The 19,312-nt window shown below is 40.6% G+C and overlaps 5 protein-coding genes across 5 annotated transcripts; 1 reads left to right on the forward strand and 4 right to left on the reverse strand.

Moving 5' to 3' along the window:
- Nucleotides 1-12,284: 12,284 nt before the first annotated feature.
- LOC308285504 (histone H3.2) lies at nucleotides 12,285-12,695 on the reverse strand (the record flags this gene model as incomplete). Its single annotated transcript, XM_080726274.1, has 1 exon — nucleotides 12,285-12,695. One exon carries the CDS (start codon nucleotides 12,693-12,695, stop codon nucleotides 12,285-12,287), a length of 411 nt encoding a protein of 136 aa, XP_080582400.1.
- Nucleotides 12,696-13,211: 516 nt separating this feature from the next.
- LOC308284839 (histone H2A-like) lies at nucleotides 13,212-13,658 on the forward strand (the record flags this gene model as incomplete). Its single annotated transcript, XM_080725566.1, has 1 exon — nucleotides 13,212-13,658. The coding sequence occupies one exon, from the start codon at nucleotides 13,212-13,214 to the stop codon at nucleotides 13,656-13,658; it is 447 nt and encodes a 148-aa protein (XP_080581692.1).
- Nucleotides 13,659-15,527: 1,869 nt separating this feature from the next.
- On the reverse strand, nucleotides 15,528-15,902 carry LOC308286245 (histone H2B-like; the record flags this gene model as incomplete). Its single annotated transcript, XM_080727220.1, has 1 exon — nucleotides 15,528-15,902. One exon carries the CDS (start codon nucleotides 15,900-15,902, stop codon nucleotides 15,528-15,530), a length of 375 nt encoding a protein of 124 aa, XP_080583346.1.
- Nucleotides 15,903-17,133: 1,231 nt separating this feature from the next.
- Nucleotides 17,134-17,445, reverse strand: LOC308284658 (histone H4; the record flags this gene model as incomplete). The annotated part of the gene is made up of 1 exon (XM_080725348.1): nucleotides 17,134-17,445. The coding sequence occupies one exon, from the start codon at nucleotides 17,443-17,445 to the stop codon at nucleotides 17,134-17,136; it is 312 nt and encodes a 103-aa protein (XP_080581474.1).
- Nucleotides 17,446-18,388: 943 nt separating this feature from the next.
- Nucleotides 18,389-18,994, reverse strand: LOC308286242 (histone H1-like; the record flags this gene model as incomplete). Its single annotated transcript, XM_080727217.1, has 1 exon — nucleotides 18,389-18,994. The coding sequence occupies one exon, from the start codon at nucleotides 18,992-18,994 to the stop codon at nucleotides 18,389-18,391; it is 606 nt and encodes a 201-aa protein (XP_080583343.1).
- Between the last annotated feature and the right edge of the window lie 318 nt (nucleotides 18,995-19,312).

Below are 19,312 nucleotides of genomic sequence, written 5' to 3' on the forward strand. Positions count from 1 at the left end.
CACAAGGGGTAGCAGCCAATTAGCATTCGAATTTAAGAATCAGCATTAGCATTTGTTAGCATTAGCATGTGTTAGCATTAGCATTTGTTAACATTAGCATAAGCATTTTTTTACATTTGTTATTATTAGCATGTGTTAGCATTTGTTAGCATTAGCATGTGTTAGCATTAGCATTAGCATTTGTTAGCATTAGCATGTGTTAGCATTAGCATTAGCATGTGTTAGCTTTAGCATTAGCATTAGCATGTGTTAGCATTAGCATGTTAGCATTAGCATTTGTTAGCATTAGCATGTGTTAGCATTAGCATTTGTTAACATTAGCATGTGTTAGCATTAGCATTGGCATTTGTTAGCATTAACATTAGCATGTGTTAGCATTAGCATTAGCATGTGTTAGTATTAGCATGTTAGCATTAGCATTTGTTAGCATTAGCATGTGTTAGCATTAGCATTTGTTAGCATTAGCATGTGTTAACATTAGCATTAGCATGTTAGCATTAGCATTTGTTAGCATTAGCATTTGTTAGCATTAGCATGTTAGCATTAGCATTTGTTAGCATTAACATGTGTTAGCATTAGCATGTTAGCATTAGCATTTGTTAGCATTATTATGTGTTAGCATTAGCATTTGTTAGCATTAGCATTAAATTTAAAAAAAAATTGAGAAAAAAAAATTTGAGAAAAAAAAAATTGAAGAAAAAAAAAATTTGAGAAAAAAAAATTGAGAAAAAAAAATTGAGAAAAAAAAAATTTGAGAAAAAAAAAATTGAGAAAAAAATAATTTGAGAAAAAAAAATGTTTGAGAAAAAAAAAATTTTGAGAAAAAAAAAATTTGAGAAAAAAATTTTGAGAAAAAAAATTTTGAGAAAAAAAAAATTTGAGAAAAAAAAATTTGAGAAAAAAAAAATTGAGAAAAAAAAATTTGAGAAAAAAAAATGTTATGACACCAGCCGCGAGTCTGTACGACAAACGGTTCATGAGTTATAGAGGCACTTCCTGTTTGGTGAAGGGCACTTCCTGTTTGGCGAAGGAAGCGTCAATTAAGGTTAAGGACTCTTAATCAAGTCATATGATACCAGCCACAACTCTGTACGATAAACGGTTGATGAGTAACAGCCAAAAAAAGGAACAATCAAGTATGGACCAATCAGAAGAGGGGGCACTTCCTGTTTGGTGAAGGAAGCTTGACCCTTCGCCACGGGCACGCCGTTTTACGAAAACTCACGATTCGCACAACTTTTCATCGTTAAGGTGTCTTGAGTATGCCGAGCGAACTTGAAGTTGATCCGATTAACCCCCTAGGAGGAGTTCGTTAAAGTGCGACACGTGAAAACGGCCAAAAATACACCAAAACGCCACTAATTAGTCAAAATGGCTGACTTCCTGTTTGGTTTCGGACGTGGCGCCGAGAGACTTTTTTGTGAGTCCGGACACGATACAGATGTGTACCGATTTTCGTACGTGTAGGTGAAACCGTATGGTGGGGCTTGAGGCACAAATTTTTGTAGGGGGCGCTGTTGCGCCATTAGGCCACGCCCCCTTTTTTTTTTTTTTTTATACGTACATTTTCGCCACTTGTGATGTGTGTGCAAAGTTGCGCAACTTTTTGAGTACGTTTTGCGCCTCAAAAACGCGATTTACTTTCGGGAAAATAATAATAATAATCTTTGCAAATACAATAGGGTCCTCACACACTGTGTGTTCGGGCCCTAATTAAAGCTGCAAGCAGCAATGACCGGGCCCTCGGAGATCTACCCACGTCACAAGGGGTAGCAGCTTATTAGCATTAGAATTTAAGAATCAGCATTAGCATTTGTTAGCATTAGCATGTGTTAGCATAAGCATTAGCATTTGTTAGCATTAGCATGTGTTAGCATTAGCATTTGTTAGCATTAGCATGTGTTAGCATTAGCATTTGTTAGCATTAGCATGTGTTATCATTAGCATTAGCATGTGTTAGCATTAGCATGTTAGCATTAGCACTTGTTAGCATTAGCATTTGTTGTGCGAATCGTGTTGTGCGAGAAAAAAAAAATTTTTTGAGAAAAAAAATGTTTTTGAGAAAAAAAAAATAAAGAAAAAAAATTGAGAAAAAAAAATTTGAGAAAAAAAAAATTTGAGAAAAAAAAATTTGAGAAAAAAAAAATTGAGAAAAAAAATTTTTTGAGAAAAAAAAAATGAGAAAAAAAATTGAGAAAAAAAAATTTTGAGAAAAAAAAATTTGAGAAAAAAAAATTGAGAAAAAAAAAATTTGAGAAAAAAAAATTGAGAAAAAAAAATTTGAGAAAAAAATTGAGAAAAAAGAAAATTTTGATAAAAAAAATTTTTTGAGAAAAAAAAATTTCATAGGATACCAGCCACAACTCTGTACGATAAACGGTTGATGATTAACAGCCAAAAAAAGGAACAATTAAGTATGGACCAATCAGAAGAGGGGGCACTTCCTGTTTGGCGAAGAAAGTTTGACGCTTCGCCACGGGCACGCCGTTTTACGAAAACTCACGATTCGCACAACTTTTCATCGTTAAGGTGTCTTGAGTATGCCGAGCGAACTTGAAGTTGATCCGATTAACCCCCTAGGAGGAGTTCGTTAAAGTGCGACCTGTGAAAACGGCCAAAAATACACCAAAACGCCACTAATTAGTCAAAATGGCTGACTTCCTGTTTGGTTTCGGACGTGGCGCCGAGAGACTTTTTTGTGAGTCCGGACACGATACAGATGTGTACCGATTTTCGTACGTGTAGGTGAAACCGTATGGTGGGGCTTGAGGCACGAAGTTTTGTAGGGGGCGCTGTTGCGCCATTAGGCCACGCCCCCTTTTATTTTTTTTTAAATACGTAAATTTTCGCAACATGTGATGTGTGTGCAAAGTTGCGCAACTTTTTGAGTACGTCTTGCGGCTCAAAAACGCGATTTACTTTCGGGAAAATAATAATAATAATCTTTGCAAATACAATAGGGTCCTCACACTGTGTGTGCTCGGGCCCTAATAATCTTTACGATTACAATAGGGTCCTCACACACTGTGTGTGGCTCGGGCCCTAATAATCTTTGCAAATACAATAGGGTCCTCACACTGTGTGTGCTCGGGCCCTAATAATCTTTACGATTACAATAGGGTCCTCACACACTGTGTGCTCGGGCCCTAATAAATTAATAAAAATAATAAAAATTAAAAATTAAAAAAATCCAGTCTATTACCCCTTTTTTTACCTTTTTATATGATATATGCAAATCTCTCCAAATGAAAACGCATAGACTTACACTTAGTAAAACATGTGTAAAATATTCATATTCTGTAGTTTTATCATGCCCTTTGAAATTGGGCTAGGTAAGGCTTCAAAATGTGGCCACATTGTGTTTTTCAGCTCCTATATGATTGCGACCGTAGGTCGCATTTACTATCAAACCTTGCACAAAATGTAAGTCCGTCAGTCTGTCTGTCACACCTCACACGTCACACTCTTGCCCTGCTCATATCTCCGCAACCGTTGCCCCGATCCATGCCAAATTTTGCACACACCTTCCTTACCTGCCAAACTACAACCTCCAAGGACCCCCGGAGCTCCAGGGACCCCCAGGTCCCTGGGGGACCCCCAGATGTAAAAAATGACCAAATGTGCTAAACTGACCAAATGACCACCCCCACGGGGCTGCTCACGGGGCATTCCCGGGGACCACCCACTCCTGGTGCTCCAGAACGGATGCAAAAGTGGTGGCGCCCCCAGTGGAGGACCCCCTACACTGCAGCTCACATAAAATGCCGTAACTCCGGCTAGGAGCGACCGGGACAGCCGGGGCCGGTACCTATTCGTCCGCCTTGCCGGCGCGGAGACCCCACCCCTCATTTCTCACATGGCCCTCTTCTAGTGCCACCATGAGGCCGATTCTTGCAAAACACATTTTTGGACACTGCTCCTACAATTTTTGCCCTAAAATCACGCAAATCGGTACACAGTATGTCTACACTCATCCCATCAACATGAATCTCTTCCATATAGCGCCACCTCCAGGCCGATTTTTAAAAACACATTTTTGGACCCTGCTCCTACAGATTTTGCCCTAAAATCACGAAAATCACTACACAGTATGTCTACACTCATGTCATCAACATGGATCAGGAAGATTTTGGCAAAACACATTTTTGCCCTATTTGTGGAGATAAGTGACCTACGGTCGCTTATCTCCCGATTAGGGAGTGTTACTGGTAATAACAGTGTTATGCAGGCATCTATTTACTGAAAATATTTAGGCGAGGATTAAAAACCTGCTATTCCAGTAAGTTAAAAATTGCATTACTCAATGTCAGTTGCACACAGAGTGATCATTTATTTCTGGGTAAAACTTCAAAATGTTTCCTTCAAAATGAGACCATGCCCAATGCAATACTCCAAATGGTTTAAAAACAACATCAATTTACTTTGGGTACGCTGTGTATAGGCGTTTTTTGCAAATTATACAGGACTAGCCCTTACCCGTTCAAAGATATGAGCTCCGAAATGATGTGCAGTGTGTGGGTTATGGGATGTGCAATGTGTACACAGTATATGAGGGATGGAAAGTAACTTTAACTGGTGCTTGCATGATATTATGTAGGAGCATCAATGTAAGAAATACCCGTTTCGTTTAATGGCTACAGAGATACTGTCCCCTCGCCCGCCCGCCCGCCCGCCCGCCCGCCCGCCCGCACACACACCCGCCTGCCTGCACACACACACACACACACACACACACACACACACACACACACACACACACACACACACACACACACACACACACACACACACACAGAGCTGGTTAAACATGTTGCCTCATGCTAGATGCAGAATAGATATGCCTCATGCTAGATGCAGAATAGATAGTAGATACACCATAAAAATGCTAATATACAGTATATGATTTGTGAAAGTGACAAACGGGCTTCACAGTTATGTCAGGTGTGTTCATATGCTAATGGTGATGCGATTTCAGATCAATTGCTCCAGCCACTGAGGAGAAACGCTGTTTCAGACAGACAGACAGACAGACAGACAGACAGACAGACAGACAGACAGACAGACAGACAGACACTCACTCAGACATTCGGAAAATTATATGTTTGATTGTTAACAGGTTAACACTAACACTGTACTATAATGTCTACACTCTCTGTTGTTACCTGTAACTTGAGAGGAATCAAGTCTGCAGAGAACAGAAAGACTAAGATGAATATTCTCCATACTACGTTGTATGACATTATATGTGCACAAGAATTACGTCTTACAACTCGGGATGATATTGATGATGTATCTGACATATGGGAAAAAGGTACTTCTATTATATCTATAGGGCTTGATAAGGCTGATGGTGTTGGTATATTTTTTTAAAAGTAAAGCTGAGATTATAAAGACAAGAGAAATTATTCCAGGGAGAATTTTATTAGTTGACTGTTTTTTATTTAAATGTAAAGCTTAGAATTATAAATGGAAAACCGGCGGAACTTTATTTGGGGAACTACAAGAGAGGTTGCAAAAATAAGTATTTTATATAAAAATAAGTATTTTGGAGGGCTTGGGGCTGTGGACCTGGGTCTAAAATTAAGGATCTTTTTCTGTAAAAATGTAGCGTCAGGCCTTAATAGAAGGTCCTTATGGATAGGAGAGGCACTGAGCTGGACTAAAAAAAGGGGTCGAGCAAGAAGCTCATTTCCTTATTTTAAAATTATGTATGGAGATCTTTTATTTAAGTCTGCACATTTAAATATCAATTGGACTGAAATGTCTAGTAAGAAAATATATGGCATTTTATGCGATGATTTGTATGGTGGCACTTTCCCCTATAAAAACCTGGATGACAGACAAAAGCAGGTGTGTATTAAAAACATTTGGAATAAAAACCTGTCCGAAAAAAAGAGGGACGTGATGTGGCTGGTGTCAGTAAGAAGGCTGGCTTTTAGAGCAGTAGTTAAATGGAGCTGTTTCGTAACAACTGTTAAATGTCCAACTGATAACTGTAATGAAGATGAAACGATAGAACACCTGCTTGTGGACTGTCACAGGTCACAGTATATTTGGAGAGAAATGTCACGGATTGGTTTTAATGTGAAGGTTACGTATAATGCTGCTATGTATGGAGTTTTTGAAGAAGAGCTGTCTGCCATGGACCAGGATTTCATGTGGTCCATTGTGTGCACTGTTGTGAACAAAATCTGGAACACAAGATGTGCCATAGTTATTAAACAGGATTTCATCTCAGGAGAGGTGGTTCTCAAGCAAATCAAAACTGAACTTAAAAGGCAAAGAACACTTGACTCCCGACAAAAGAGACTAAAGCCATGGCACCTGTTGACACTGTGAAGAAAAAAAAAGAAAAAGAAACAATTATTGTAATATCTGTCGATGTACATATTCTATATTTTGTCTATTTATACTCTTTGGTAATTAATATTTAAAGGCCGTTTGTGGCTTTGATGTAAAAAAGGGGAGGTAAAAGGGAGGGGGAAAAAAAAAAAAAAAGGAAAATGCCCTTACATACATATATCTACTCCTTGTACATGCTCTATTACGTTTGTTGTATTTGTATGACTATTGTCACTTTAATGTACATGCTCAATGATTGTAAAACCTGCAAAACTTCAATAAAGTTTATTTAAAAATCACACCCGTGTGAAGTGGAGCTGTGTGTGTGTGTGTGTGTGTGTGTGTGTGTGTGTGTGTGTGTGTGTGTGTGTGTGTGTGTGTGTGTAGATCATGTGTACCGATTTTTGTGACATTTGAAGAAAATATGTAGGAAAAGGAGCAAAAAGTGTGTTTTGGAGAAAATTCAAGATGGCGGAAAATCTATCCTGGCGCAAATGGGCGTGGCCTATATGGGGAGATGCGTCTTGACCCAAGGAATCCAGGGAAAAAAGAATTTTAATTTTCCGATCCACGGTTCAAGAGTTACGGGGCAAAACGTAAAGTGGGCCGTTATAGCGCCACCATGAGGCCGAGTGATCTAATTATTTTTCGATTCATTCTTAAAATCATTATGAATCTCCTCTCCGAGGTTTGAAACTGTAGCTCCTATGGTTTACGAGAGAAAAATACTTGAAAGTGATTTCTTGCATTGTCCCATTATAAGTCAATGGGGACAATTAAGCGTCGTTTTTTGCCGATTACGTCGGCATGGTAAGGCGGATCGGAACGAAAGGTAATAGAACACCATTCCCGGCCGAGCCGCACATTTTGATGTATATATTGCGCGAGTGGCGTAAATGGTGCGGCACTAGTTACGCGCCGAAGTCAGGCTACATACACACACACAGACACACAGACAGACACACACACAGACCCACACAGCCACGTATAGGGAGCTGCACACAGCTCCAAAAATGGTATAGCTGCAGCTAGGCTAATCTAGCGCCACCATCTGGCCCATTTTTTAAAAACACATTTTTGGACAATGCTTCTACAGATTTTGCCCTAAAATCATGAAAAGCAGTACACAGTATCTCTAAAGTCATGTCATCAACATGGATCTGTCCCATTTCCCATATTCCCTCCTGATTGTCTCCCATTGCCTTCTAAAGTTTGTGTATGCGACCAGGCGGTCGCTTATCTCCCGATTTAGGGAGTCTTACTGGTTATACTCAAGCCAAGGCACCTTTTGGCACTTTAGAAAAAGTACTGTTTTAAAAAAAAGTAATGCCTCTCTATGTTCTATTTTTCTATATTTATATTTCTAAGTTTTTGTATTTATAGGCCTTTTTAGTCCACTTGCCAGAATCTGAACCCTGGCATATTGAGTACAGTAAGGTTTTATGTTAGAAATGTTGAGTATGGGTCCCCAGCATGTAGAAACTACCGGATGCTAACTTGCATATGTTGAGCAATTTTCATAATTTGCATAATTCGATTTATTTAGCATAATCCCCCATAATAATGGATAATATGTCAAAAACTGATTGGCCGATTTGAATAATATTAGAGTGGTTTTGGGGGTTATTGAGGATGCTGAATCCATTTTTGGCATTTTCTAAATTCAAAATGGCCGTTTTAAACCTGGAAATGGCCATATACCAACTGGAAAATCAACAAAAAAGTATCAAAATCACCCACTTTAAGTTGGTATAAGGCCATTTCCGGTTTAAAACGGCCATTTTGAATTTAGAAAATGGATTCAGCATCCCCAATAACCCCCAAAACCACTCTAATATTGTTCAAATCGGCCAATCAGTTTTTGACATATTATCCATTATTATGGGGGATTATGCTAAATAAATCGAATTATGCAAATTATGAAAATTGCTCAACATATGCAAGTTAGCATCCGGCAGTTTCTACATGCTGGGGACCCTTCCTCAACATTTCTAACATAAAACCTTACTGTACTCAATATGTCCGGGTTCACAATGGGGCTCTATGGGCTGGCAAGTAGACTATTTTGGTTTCGATGTATAAAAAAAGGGGGGGGTAAAACAAAAAGAGAAGTAATGCCCGTAGTTGCTGTATGATTGTTTTCATATGCCTTTTTTTACTGCTTGAAATGAATGTATTCGTATGCCCTTTATGACTGCTTGAAATGAATGTAAATCATGCAAAATTTTCAATAAAGTTTATTTAAAAAGTAAGCTGTGACATTTCTCATGGTAACCTGCAACCTTCGGTCGGCAAATTACATTTTGGTAACTACTATATTATAGGAATAATAATCATGTCATCTAGTTACCCAAAAGTTGTTTTTATTCAACAACTCTATTAGGAATAGGTAGAGGACATCATTTAGGAGAGAATGTCTCAAATCTAGACTAATATGAGTAAATGCTTTTCTCCTTCACAAACTACTATGTGATTTGAATGCATTACGTGCAAGCCAATGTTTTCCATGAGCAGGCTGTGACCTCTAGTGGTATAATAGTGAAATTACATTTTATTTTCACGATCTGGAAAATAAAGCAGAGTATAATCATTCAGTATATGGCTCCATACAGCAGAGTGATAAACTCAAAGTCAATATAATAAAGTCAGGCGTTAGTTTAACTCTGAAAGTGGACATGTAAGTCTGGGTCATTCATACACTTTCAGAGAGACATTACATCAGCTTTTACTCAATGTACTGTAAAGTCTGGTCATGGTCCATAATGTTATTTAGTGAGTTCTCTCTATGCATGCCCCTACATGCTAAGACATGCCTTGTGCATATATTTTACTCCACACCGAGTAGGAATTGTTGACACATCTAACCTGTTTTATTTAGTTAGAACAGTAACTTTACCAAACGTTTTAGCCCTTGACCCAAAGTATATACATTCGCCCAGGCCAGGACCCAAACTAGCAGATCTGCAAGCTCACAATGCGTTGCTTCTCGCCGTCTTAAGAGCTTGTAGATCGTCTATTTTCACTACTTCTTTATTATCATTACTACTATGTATTTATGGAATTTCTTAGATGTGTTTGTTTGTTTGAACATTTGTCAAATTCATATTTGTTTTTAATTTCTAAAAGTAAAATGATAAATATTTCATATATTTTTTACTAGGTTGTGACGCATAGATTCGTCCGTGACCCAGAAATGGGACCCGACCCAGTGTTTGGGAAACGGTGCTTTAGAAAATCCCAACCCGCCCCCCACCCTTCCCTTATTTGAAAAGTGCAAATAACCGCCCATTGCCTGTGACAAAGCCTTTTGTTCTCAGATTCCCGGGCTTGTGTGGTAGCCTAAATCAAACGGTTGTCCATGAAGTGTTTGCCAAGCCAACCTTCCATTTACTATACTGTCTCTATACATGTGTCCAGCATTACAGCTACGACACATTTACTACATGGAACAAAAAGTAGCCTTCTTTATGTATGAAATTAGTTACGTCTGTGTGTAGTTTCTCCAAATGTGTTGCAATTTACTTATTGTCATATTGGATTAAATCATCATTGCCTTATTTTAGTGCCTACTCCGTTTGCAGGAAATAGTCTCTTCAAATAATATATTTGGTGGCTCTTAAAAGAGCCGTTTTGGGGTTCTGACAATGACAAATTGGTTTAAGCACGTTCTCCACGGATACGACGGGCCAGCTGGATGGAACTTTGATTACAATGATTAAATCACTTTTTTTTAACCCCCTCAACCCCCACCTCCACTTTGAAAAGCCACTGGTATGCTGATTTGATTTACACCAAAACGCTTACTCTTGGTTTGTACATGAAGTGCCTCATTCCAGGACTATGAATAGACCTATCTAGTATCTGCTGGTTTTGGTGTGAAGCATCTTGATGAGTTCAACACCCTCACCTCCCTCCCCTGCAGGATAGAGCTGAATGTCTGAGGGGATTCAAATCATTTGCATGCTGATCACAAATTGGCTTATTAATTTAGATGTAGATCTAGATTCTTTCTGTTGGCCGATTGGGCATAGATTGTGTCAACAATGTACAATCATAGGTGATCTCTGCACGTCACACACTGTGTGTCACAATTGTGGCCTTTGCCACTGTGCAAGAAGAGGAATAAGCCATCGGGCTTATTTGGATTCCTTTCCAATGGTCATTAATTAGACAGATTAAAAATTCAATGAGAACAATACAAAATAATCCAATTTATATACTAGAGCAATACAGAAATAAAAACAGAAACTGCACAAAAGAGAGAAAAAGACAAAAAGACACAATAGGTAAGATAACACATCAGTAGATGAAATCACGTGGACAACAGTGAGGAAGAAATCAGATATCATTTTAGATGTTTCTTAAATATCGGCAAGGTGATAGATCTGAATCATTCACAATCACACATATTTAAATGTTTTGGTGTAAAATCTAATCAACATGGATGGGGCATTCATGGGGTCCGCTCCAAAAAAGAAAATAAAAGAGACAAAAACAAACATAAGACAAGCGACAAAGCGTGGGACTGGGAGGATGACTTGAATGATGCAGATTTAAGCAGGCTGTGTATTCTGCTTAAAGAAGAAACAAACAAAAAGCGACAGAGATCTCATATATGGGCATAAAATGGACGCAGATAAACAGATATCTCCATATACAGGCATAAAGGGACACAGACGGACAGATACAGAGATCTCCATATATGGGCATAAAATGGACACAAATAGACAGATATCTCCATATATGGGCATATGGGCATAAAATGGACCCAGAACTATATCTGCAGTGATCTCCATATATGGACATAAAATGGACGCCGACAGACAGACAGATACAGATATCTCCATATATGGGCATAAATGGACACAGGCAAACAGATGGTCAAAACGGGTTCTATGACAACAGGTATAATGGGGTTTGCATTAAAGGGCGGGGGATTCATTCCCTATTTACATCGTTCCCGAGTTGGCCAGGTCGCCGACTAGACGCTGGGCCGCCCGAAGGGCGGCCCAGCTTCTAGTTTTATAAATAAGTAACAGTGTTATAACATATCATTAAATAAACAGAGTATAGTCAGTATATGGCTCCATAACAACAACACAATAAAAGCAGACGTTAGTTTAACTCTGTACACTCTATACACTTTCAGAAAGACATTACATCAGCTTTTACTGTAAAGTCTGGTCCATAATTTTATTTAGTGAGTTCTCTCTATGCCTACATGCTAAGACCTGCCTCATGCATATATTCACTCAGAGTAGGAATCTTGTAGATCGACTATTTTCACTACTCAGTTATTATTATTACAGTATTATTATGTATTCATGGATATATATATTTTTTTAGATGTGTTTGTTTGTTTGAACATTAATTTGGTCAAATCCATATTTCTAAAAGTAAAATGATACATATTTCATATATTTTTTTACTCCAGTGGTGACGCATAAAGATTGGTCCGTGACCCAGAAATGGGTCCCGACCCAGTGTTTGGGAAACGGCTTTAGAAAATCTCAACCCGCCCCCACCCTTCCCTTTTTTTGAAACGTGCAAATAACCGCTCATTGCCTGTGACAAAGCCTTTTGTTCTCAGATTCCCGGGCTTGTGGTAGCCTAAATCAAACGGTTGTCCATGAAGTGTCTGCCTAGCCAATATTCTATTTAATTAATTTACTATATACGGTCGCTATACAAACAGCTACTACGGCATATTTCTTAGAACTGTGTAGGCTATAAACAAATATTGTTAGGTCAGTGTGTAATTTCTCGTTATCATGTTAAATATATTGCTATTGCTGCAATAAGCTAATTTATTTTAGATTAAATAATAGTCTATCAATGGCTTACTTTTATGTAAATACCGTTTACAGGAAATAATGTCTTCAAAAGATATATTTGGTGGCTCTTAAAAGAGCCGTTTTGGGGGTCAGACAGTGACGGATAGCTTATGCACGTTCTCCACGGATACGACGGGCCAGCTGGATGTCTTTGGGCATGATGGTCACCCTCTTGGCGTGGATAGCGCACAGGTTGGTGTCCTCAAACAGACCAACCAGATAAGCCTCGGCTGACTCCTGCAAAGCCATGACGGCGGAGCTCTGGAAGCGCAGGTCGGTCTTGAAGTCCTGGGCGATCTCCCTCACCAGGCGCTGGAAGGGCAGCTTGCGGATCAGCAGCTCGGTGGACTTCTGGTAACGACGGATCTCCCTCAGAGCCACTGTACCGGGACGGTAACGGTGAGGCTTCTTCACTCCACCGGTTGCCGGCGCGCTCTTACGAGCTGCCTTGGTGGCGAGCTGCTTCCTGGGGGCTTTGCCTCCGGTGGATTTACGGGCGGTCTGCTTGGTTCGGGCCATTTTCTATCAGCTGCTTGAACAACTAAGTTGTGATAAAACTGAGCGCAAACTCGTTCGTTTTATTTCAGCGGCTCTGAGGCGCCGTCTTTCTCTGATTGGTCTGTGGTCAGGAACCTCCTTGTTTGGGAGGAACCAGAGTTTAGACTGGGAGGAGCCGATCACGCCACTAGTAGTGATTGGTGGGGAGCTCATACACACTCAGCCCGCGCACACACTCGTTTTTATGATTGGTGGGGCGCACAGAGAGTATCTCCGACCAATCACAAAAAAAGTAAGTGTGTGTTCCAAAGTCGAACGTAGGCTATAAAAGGTCTCGTATTCCTCTCCTCCAGCACATTTCTTCGAGCTTATACTCTAGAAATAAATCTACACGATGAGCGGAAGAGGCTATTTTCTATTATATTTGTGTATCTAAAGACTTGGTCTTGAGACTGAAAAAGGGGGGGTTTAAAACGGAAAGTAATGCCCTTACATTGTCTATGTTTATTATAATGTACTTACATGACTTTGAATTGTATGTATGAACGCAAATGCTTAAATAATTGTAAACTGCCAATTTTCAATAAAGTTTATTTAAAAAAAAAAAAAAAAAGCAAAACCGGCGGAAAGGCCAGGGCGAAGGCTAAGACTCGCTCATCCCGTGCCGGGCTCCAGTTCCCCGTGGGTCGTGTCCACAGGCTGCTGCGTAAAGGCAACTATGCCCAGAGAGTCGGCGCCGGCGCCCCGGTTTATCTGGCGGCTGTCCTTGAGTACCTGACCGCTGAGATCCTGGAGTTGGCTGGAAACGCTGCCCGTGACAACAAGAAGACTCGTATCATCCCCCGTCACCTCCAGCTGGCCGTCCGCAACGACGAGGAGCTCAACAAACTGTTGGGCGGAGTGACCATCGCTCAGGGCGGTGTGCTGCCCAACATCCAGGCTGTCCTGCTCCCCAAGAAGACCGAGAAAGCCGCCAAGAAATAAACCTGCTTCATTCGTCTGAATAAACCCCACAAAGGCTCTTTTAAGAGCCACCCACTGATTCAACAAAGAGTTGCTCCTAATACCCTATGACAGGGGTCTTCAACGTTTTCAGGCCGGGGACCCCCAAACTGATGGGGAGATGGAGCAGGGACCCCCTACCACCTCGTAAGGTGGGGGGGTTGGGGCTACAACATATTTTTTATTTTAAACATGTACAAGTTACAGCGAGCAGGGTGGGCCGTACCACTACCATTTCTAAACATACTACTTATTAAGTAAATGGATAGAATCATGATTTTTTTTTACATAAATGTGAAAAATGAAAAAAAAAAAAAAAATTGAAATCCCTTTTTTTTTTTTTTTTTTTGCAATAATTTCGCGGACCCCCTGCAGTACCTCCGCGGACCCCCTAGGGGTCGCGGACCCCCTGTTGAAGACCCCTGCCCTATGAGGAGCAAATTAGAATATAACTCACACAATACCTTATTGTAATCTTGTTAAACTGGTGAAAATAAGCACTGTGTACCGCAATGTTACTGGTCATATTCTACACGAGTTTATAACTCATGATAGAATATCTAGTAGTCGGTGAACTTTGCAATGTATTTTACAACTTGAACAAAAACACCATTTCAGAATGGATTTAATCAATCTGAATCTGTTGGGTCTTGTATAATCGTCTACACTTCATAACATAAGTGGTTGCCAAAATAAAAACACGAGGCAAGGACACTCATCTCAAATGACAATATACATTTGTACAAGCATAGCGATGCTCCCATTATTTTAAGTGTATGGATTAAATACTAAATCTATGCTACTGTAAGGACTATTATGCCAGGTTTGTCTTTCCTTTGTAAACTAGTAGCCAGCGTTACTTTATTTGCTTTTTAAATAGACTTTATTGAAAATGTTGCAGGTTTTAAAATCATTTTAACCCTTAAGTTCTGTTCGGGTCATTTTGACCCGGTTTACATTTTAATTTGGAAAAAAAAGGTAGAAGTTTATGTTATTTCCACCTGAAACTCACTGGCCTTAAAGATTCTTCTGAGATGAACATGTAAAAAAAATATTTTTGCACTACACCCATGCTACACCCCCCTCATATTTTTTGAACCTTAAGTGCTGTTCGGGTCATTTTGACCCGGAAGCACAGATATACACAGTATTAATCCAAAACACAGACGCACAGTCACCCCCACGTCTAACACCCTCCTTCCGAACCCCATTCTGATTTTAATTTTTTCCTATAAGCATGAGCAATATTGCCCAGTATTAAATAAAGTAGTTTTTTTTTACATGAATTTTAGCTAAATCAGTAAAAAACGCCTAGCTCTTTCAGTGTTTAATGTGATATAGCAAAGCAGAAATGCAAACATTTACCATATATATTATATGAATTGTTTGGTATTGAGTCAAAGTCAATGTATCATGATGATTTGTTAAGTTAAAATTTATATTAGTGTTGTTTTTTTTAAACCAAATATCCCCCGGGTCAAAATGACCCGAACAGAACGAAGGTGTAGTGAATCTGAACAGAACTTAAGGGTTAAGCAGTCAAAGTCATGAATACAGTCATACATTAAAGTAATTACACAATTATAATATAATATGTAAGGACATTACTTTATTTTTTTTGTTTAACCCTCACCTTTTTCCTTTTTTTACATCGAAGCAAATAAAGCATACAAAAACAAGAAAATAGAAATATGCCATATCTGATTGTGCATCTAGTTTGCACGTCTCATGTCATCACAAAACTGATAATCATTTTAAGCGGACTATAGTTAGCATTTGGATCAACTCTTTCTTGGAAAATATGGGTGGTCCTTAAAAGGACCGTTGGTTTGGTACAGTGGAATGTTCAGTTTACTTCGAGCTGGTGTACTTGGTGACAGCCTTGGTGCCCTCAGACACGGCGTGCTTGGCCAACTCACCGGGGAGCAGCAGGCGGACGGCGGTCTGGATCTCCCTGGATGAGATGGTGGAGCGCTTGTTGTAGTGAGCCAGTTTAGAGGCTTCACCGGCGATGCGCTCAAAGATGTCGTTGACAAAGGAGTTCATGATACCCATGGCCTTGGAAGAGATACCGGTGTCAGGGTGGACCTGCTTCAGGACCTTGTACACATAGATGGCGTAGCTCTCCTTCCTGGACTTTCTGCGCTTCTTGCCGCCCTTGGCGGCGGTCTTGGAGACGGCTTTCTTGGAGCCCTTCTTGGGCGCTGGCTTGGCAACTTCGGGCATTTTGAAGATCTTCTATCAATGGCTTGCAGGGACAAATGTGAAGAGAGAGCGCAGTCGCACCATTATTTATACACAGCCAATGCCAATGTGGTGGTGTGACTCCCAGCAGATGATTGGCTGATCCTCCCACAAAGAGGGCGGTGTCTTTATTTCTGTATTATTTCTCCCGCTCGTGCGCTCTATTGTCCCTGTAATATTTTGAGCGGCTAAACATGCACTTAAGGCAAAATGTAGACCTATATTTTAATGTCCATAAAGGTCCCCAAATGGAAACAAGCCATAGTGCTTTCTTGACTAACAAAAGGTATAGACTATATCAATCTGTCTATTCATTGAGACAATGACATTATTCCCAATATTAGTCTATAATATAAGAAATAGTTAATTAAGTATTATAATGTGTAAATGTGATTCCGTTCTTCTGGGCTTAGAAAAACAAAATAGAGAACCGGGTGCACTGGCAGCAGTGTCTCTCTCTCTCTCTCTCTCTCTCTCTCTCTCTCTCTCTCTCTCTCTCTCTCTCTCTCTCTCTCTCTCTCTCTCTGTGTGTGTGTGTGTGTGTGTGTGTGTGTGTGTGTGTGTGTGACTTTATTTTTCTCCATTCCTAGCCCCTTTATTACTTCAAGACAATGAAAGCAGAGTCGATTTAGTTCCATCACTCCAGTTAACTTCAGTTTGGACATTGTAATGTAAACTCTGTATTCTGAGTAGGCCTATTTCAAAGTAAGATAATGAACTCGGTGTGTTTTCCCGCCTCTACATACTCATAGACTAATAATGGCAGTCACAAGCGCTTGTTTAAACCCAGTTGTACTATGGTTCATCGCAGAGCGTAATATATACTATTTCACGTTAATATTGAAATCACAACTTGTTCCACAAGTAAAGACAGGTTACGTCTTAGATCAAGGATTGTTTGCGAGGCTCCAATTTAAGTCCCGTGCTGCTTAAAATGTTTATGAAGCAAAGCGATGTTTGATTAAGGCAAATGTGGAAATAGACGTTTCTGCCTGGTCGTGCGTGTCGAATTACAACATTGTTTATCTTCTAGAAGCACAGTATATTCATGTTTTGGATTATTAACTGATCATATTGTATTTATATACATATATTCTCGTGTACACTTTAGAAGCTGTCGTTATGCACAAAAGTGGGAATGAACTCGTTACATAAAACGTGTGGGTGGCTCTTAAAAGAGCCTTTGGGTTGTTGGTAGATCAAGTCAGTGGTTTTAACCTCCGAAGCCGTACAGAGTGCGTCCCTGTCTCTTCAGAGCATAGACAACATCCATGGCGGTCACGGTCTTTCTCTTGGCGTGCTCGGTGTAGGTGACGGCATCACGGATCACGTTCTCCAGGAAGACCTTGAGGACACCGCGGGTCTCCTCGTAGATCAGACCGGAGATACGCTTCACGCCGCCACGGCGAGCTAGACGGCGGATGGCGGGCTTAGTGATGCCCTGGATGTTATCACGAAGAACCTTGCGATGACGCTTGGCGCCTCCTTTTCCCAGTCCTTTTCCGCCTTTGCCACGCCCACTCATTTTTACGCTTCAGATCAGTTGAAGATGCAGAAGTGAATGGCTTCAGAGCTGTGAGCCATGCCTTTTTATCTGTGTTCTGAGGACGTAAGGGAGGACAGGCAGACTATGTGGGCGTTGCCATACCCCCTACCCCTCCCCCGCCCCACACACAATTCAATTCAAAGGTCTTTATTGGCATGAGAAAACATACGTTTACATTGCCAAAGCACACACACACACACGCACCTCCCTCTTGTTCATTGTTGTTCATTTTTTGAATTCTCCCCTATTAATATTCTTGTCAATGAATACATGCGTAGTACACACTCTGGCCATAGCATTTCTTTCGACTCTCTCAAGTTTAAACGTTTGTATTGTCACGTATAACCTAAATAAAGGTAGGGCCTATAGAAAATCATCAATAATCAAGTATTATGCGGACTTTATGTCACGCTTATTTGAGCAATGTTGACATTTGCCATCTGTTGCACATGATGTAGAGGTGGACCAGAGTTACTATGTATAATAATGTATATGATTTTGAACCTGAACAATGGTAGTAGGCCACTATTCAATATCAATGTTGTTGAATTTGAACCAAACATACTAGTAGTCAGGACAATGGCAAATCGAACAGTGATTTATGGACCAACATACACAACTAGGCCATAGTAGGGGAGGTGTGGCTGGGTTTGCAAGCTCGATATAGCTAAAGTGAGAAATGGCCGTATTCATAATGTAGGACAAAGTTAGGCTGCGTTAATGGTTAACTTTGTCATAAATAATGTTATCATTCATTCATTATTTGTGTTCATTTAACACACATGTCCATTGAAACAGGATGGTTATTATTCCAGTGCTCACATATGACCATGGTGTGTAAAAGTGAGGATACTCTTATAAAATGAAGTGGTTGGCTCTTAAAAGAGCCTTTTGTGGGTATAATAGAGATGGAACAAATGGTTTACTTCTTTTTGGGGGCTGCCTTCTTTGCGGCCTTGGGTTTGGCAACCTTCTTGGCTGGAGCTTTCTTGGCTGCTGCGGGCTTCTTTGCCACTTTCTTGGGGCTCTTGGCGGCCTTCTTCGGGCTTTTAGCTGCTACTTTCTTGGCGGCGGGCTTCTTGGCTTTCTTGGGCGATTTCTTGGCGGCTGCGGGCTTCTTTGCCGCCGCCTTCTTGGGCTTCTTAGCCGCTGCGGGTTTCTTGGCGGCAGCGGGCTTCTTTGCTTTAACTGCCTTCTTTGCAGCAGGCTTCTTCGCCTTCACCGCCTCTGCCTTCTTGTTCATCTTGAAAGAGCCAGACGCGCCGGTGCCTTTGAGCTGGACCAGGGTGCCTTTTGCGACCAGGCTCTTGACGGCGATCTTGACGCGGGCCTTGTTCTTCTCCACATCGTAGCCGCCGGCAGCCAGAGCTTTCTTGACCGCAGCCAGAGACACACCGCTCCGCTCCTTGGAGGCGGACACGGCCTTGACGACCAGCTCAGCGACGCTGGGGCCGGTCTTCTTGGGTCGGGGAGCCGCCTTCTTCTTGGCGGCCTTGGCCGGAGCTGGGGCGGGTGCTACTTCAGCCATAGTTGTCTCGGATAGTAGTTCGTCTTTCCTTCTGTAAAGTCTGACAGACTGGTGTTGAACGCTCTGAAGGGGCTGGACTTAAACACCACATGAGAACCATATAGAGACAACATGCACACAGCTCCTCTTGTCTAGGTGGCTTAATGTTCCACTTGTGTTTTCTCCTCGATTAAAACAAGTTATAACAAACTATGGTGTATGTTATGAAATGAAACAAAGAGCTGACCAGTTAGCACACATGTGCCTTTTTGTTATCAATATAACTGCGATGAAAAAAGCACTCTAGTTTTTAAGTGATACGCTCAAAACATCCCCCTT

This window comes from Nannobrachium achirus (genome assembly GCF_963921795.1).
Source record: "Nannobrachium achirus genome assembly, chromosome: 5".
NCBI classification, from domain to species: domain Eukaryota; kingdom Metazoa; phylum Chordata; class Actinopteri; order Myctophiformes; family Myctophidae; genus Nannobrachium; species Nannobrachium achirus.